This window comes from Ceratosolen solmsi, unplaced genomic scaffold (assembly GCF_000503995.2).
Source record: "Ceratosolen solmsi marchali unplaced genomic scaffold, CerSol_1.0 scaffold11, whole genome shotgun sequence".
NCBI classification, from domain to species: Eukaryota; Metazoa; Arthropoda; class Insecta; order Hymenoptera; family Agaonidae; genus Ceratosolen; species Ceratosolen solmsi.
Window position 1 is genome coordinate 10,097,216 of NW_011948416.1, and position 4,052 is coordinate 10,101,267.

The 4,052-nt window shown below is 30.4% G+C and overlaps 1 protein-coding gene across 1 annotated transcript in view; it reads left to right on the forward strand.

Annotated features, from left to right (window-relative positions):
- Positions 1 to 453: 453 nt before the first annotated feature.
- Positions 454 to 4,052, forward strand: part of iPLA2-VIA (calcium-independent phospholipase A2 VIA) — a 4,612-nt gene continuing 1,013 nt past the window's right edge. Inside the window, exons 1-5 of the mRNA XM_011496124.1 lie at positions 454 to 663; positions 1,318 to 1,768; positions 1,844 to 2,133; positions 3,037 to 3,635; positions 3,694 to 3,721. Coding sequence (XP_011494426.1) covers positions 454 to 663; positions 1,318 to 1,768; positions 1,844 to 2,133; positions 3,037 to 3,635; positions 3,694 to 3,721 — 1,578 coding nt within the window. The remainder of the gene's footprint in view (positions 664 to 1,317; positions 1,769 to 1,843; positions 2,134 to 3,036; positions 3,636 to 3,693; positions 3,722 to 4,052) is intronic.

Consider the following 4,052-nt stretch of genomic DNA (forward strand, 5'->3'; position numbering starts at 1 on the left):
TAGGTGACCAATTTAAATGAAAATGAAGAATATTTAACAAATTGTTAAAATTTTCAACTACTATGTCACTTATTCTATTGCTTTTAATTTTTATTCTTTAAAAGCTTAATTTATTAAACACAAACGCATTTTTGCATTTCCTATAAAGCCCTTTCATTTATTTATTTAGCTAAAAATGTTCATTTTCGCCAGGAATTTATCCGCCAGAGGCGCTGATTGACCAACAGTCGACGAAACATTTCACTGTTCTTTCCAATGATATAAATTTTCTTTTCTTTACTAATAATATAAATTACAATTACTTCAATTAGAGGTCATTAATTAATATCGAAAAACGCATTTATTGTTGTTGTTATTCTTTTGTTCTTAAGTGCAATTGTTTTCTACAATCGTTATTTAGAAATTATAATAACTTTATTATCTTATTATAGCTTGTAGATTATTTACTAGAAAATGTCATGGTTTGGCAATGTGTTCTCAATTATGCTTCGTAATATTTTTACCTCCGAAACAACCGAATATCTGGTAATAGAATATAATGCCAGTAAATATTCGATGAGACAGGTCATTTGCAGAGAAGATGGAATTGCTTTATATTCTCCTTTATACGCACAGGAGACATATGAAATTGTATTACATCGACCTGTCGGACAATATTCAGACGTATGCTGTAGGTAAATATTTATTAAAAAAACTCCAAAGGATTTTGTAACTTTAAATAAGATATCTATATAATTTTCATTTACATCATTTTAATATTTCTATTTTATAAATAGAATTTCTTATTGATTTAGACGTCATCGTTAATTGGCAATAATGTAAATACTAGAGAAATAATTTATAACAAACTTTGCCTATAGTGTGGCATCCAATTATATCTATGAGTCATTAATGTAGTATCTCATGTTACTATTCTTAGAATTACTGATTAATAATGAATTTGATCTTTTACAATGTTTATAATATTACCAATGCAAAATTGCTAATACGTTGAATTTGATTTTAACTTTATCTAACATATTAACTTTTAATTTTGTAGATAATAATTGATTATAAATATTTGATTTTTATGACATATATAATGTTGACAATTGTTTGTCTTTCAACAGTAATTACCTTTAACTTTTATAGTTTGCATCGCGCCAATAATGCGCTTGATAGCGAAAATTGGTTTAATGTATATAAACATACGATTCCAATTATTGTCAATATATGTGGAAAGGTACATGTTTAAAATTAATTTGGTTCAATTTTCCTAAAATTAATAATGAATTTCTATAATGTATTATGTTAAATTAAGTATATGTGTATTATTAGATGACGAGTATAATGGAAATACAAATGATGTGTGATATATTACGATCGAATCCAAATTGGAATGTAGCACACATTGCAGCACATTTTTCATTGTTGGATATCGTGAATGATCAAGAGATAGCACCATATTTGAATGTTGCTGATTCAGTTACTGGAATATCTCCTTTACAAGTTGCTATACAAACAAAAGATTTTGATATAGTAAAAGCAATGGTCTTGGCAAACTGCAAATTAGATCACGTTGATTTATATTTAAACACAGTTTATCATTATGCGGCTACTTCGACAAAAAATATTCTTTGCTATCTTCATGAAATAAATCCTGCTTTATTAAATAACCAAAATAAATCTGGCCTTACGGCCTTACATATTGCTTGCTGTAATGATATGTTGGAAAATGTAACAACATTAATAAGTCTGGGTGCAGATGCCAATATTGCTACAACAAGCGGTAATTTATTGAATAAAAATTAGAGAATTTAAAATAATTTTTTATAACACCATGTATTTTCGAAATTCCATTTAGCTATCGATTCTGCATGCTCAAATTTAGATGAAATAGTATACGAGGAGAAATGTAATTTAATAAGAAATGGCGGTACTCCACTACATTATTCTTTTAATACTGAAATATTGAAGCTAATAATAAAGAAAAGTTGCTCCATTAATGCTGTCAATTTGAACCAAGAAACAGCTCTTCACAATATGGTGCATCAAAATTTATTTGAGAATGTACTGATTCTACTAACTTACAATGCAAATGTTAATACATTGAATGCAGAGGGATATTCTGTATTACGCTCTGCAATACTTAAAGTAATGTGTAGCCATTATAATATAATATAATTAACATATAACAGACCATTGTCTATAATATTTGAAATAAAGTACTGAAATTGTATTTAAAGCTGATTGATAAGCTCTTGTGATATTGCACAAATTGTGAATTAGACATTCATAAAGTATGCAATAATTTTAATATCATTAAATATCTAAAGTAGTTCATTATAATTATTTAATAATTTAATACACAATAGTTAAAAATAGTAATGAATTATATATTATGAATTATATAAATAATTATATGAATAATAGTATGAATTTTATAAATGAACTTTATTTAAAATTTTTGTATAAAATTGAAAATGGAAGCATAGTAAATCATTGGCAATTAGTGTTGAGAATTTAATTATTGAGTAGAATATTATTCAAACGATCTAATCGACATTTCACTATTTTATTTACATTGATTAACCAATCAATGAGAATTAAGTTCTTAAGGCAATATGCATGCACGTTATTATTATTATTATTATTATTATAAATATTAATATTATTGTCCGATATTTTTGTTTTTGTTTTCAAATTATTCACAGCTTTAATTATTAATAATAAATTGTATTGTTTTAAATAAATTTTATTGTAAAAAGTAAGAACTTTGTGATATTTGTATTGTAAACTTCTCAATAAATGTCAACGCTCTCAATCGATGTAATGACAGATAAGAGAAAATTAGAGATAATTAGAAAGTTATTTGCTATTTGACAAATGTATTACCAGCCATGTATTTCCATTTTTATAATATTTGCTTCAAACTTCTAAATATTGTTCTTAACCATTGCCAAACAATTAATTTTAATCTATTATTCAATCAGCAATTTGTGCCTAAAGTATTATTACGCGTCGAAGAAAGTTCAAACAACCTATGACATTAATTAGCTAGACTTCAAATATTATTTTAACCACTTATTTCCATGGGCCATTGTTACATTACCGCTTATTCTATCCTCTGCTCAGAACAACGTGAACATCGTACAAGCGCTAATAGCTTTCAACGCCGATGTTGACATAGCTGACCCGGACTTGGTATCGTTACGCCATGGAACGAACATCGCAACCAATGAAGGCAAGAAAATTCTAAATATCCTCAACGCGGTCGGCTCCGAGCGCTGCATAGCCACGGTGTCCCATTGCCACAAGGGATGCAAATACAACGGGGATTACAACGGCACAGAGTCCATCAAACTATTGAATTTAAATCCCAGGAGTATCCTCGATCAGATGCTCTATGTCTCGAGCATGGGCAAATTCTCCTCGAAGCCGCGTCAACACAAAAACGGCGGTAGGCTCTTGTGCCTCGACGGAGGCGGCATCAAGGGCCTCATTCTCATTCAGATGCTCTACGAGATCGAGAATATCCTACAGAAGCCTATCATCAGTTGTTTCGACTGGATCGCCGGCACCTCAACAGGTCATACACGCGAGTCATCCCCGAATGCGATATATCAGCCAGCTGTAGTAGAGAAGGATGCGACAATGCCATAAGAGAGATACGATAATCTCGATGCTCGGATAACTGCGTTATTTCCCTTAAAGTTTCGAGCGCATCAACATGAAAGGCTCCGTACGCTTTAAGAATATTTTAGCAGTGTCGGGTTATCTCATACTAGTGTCTCGGTAACGATTAAAGTCATTTCGAATGGAGCTTTTACGGCTTTGAGAATCGCACGTGATGATGCAAGCTCATAAATGACAAATACACTTTCATTTTCAGGGCTTAGTTTAACGTCATTTGATTAACCTACTCTATGGATGCATCTCTCTCTCTCTCTCTCTCTCTCTCTCTCTCTCTCTATATTCCGGGTAAAGCTCAATACCTAATTGATTTATTAAGCTTATACGTTTAATCTTATAATTTTGCAAGCAGGTGGAATTTTGGCGCTCGGACTGGCGAG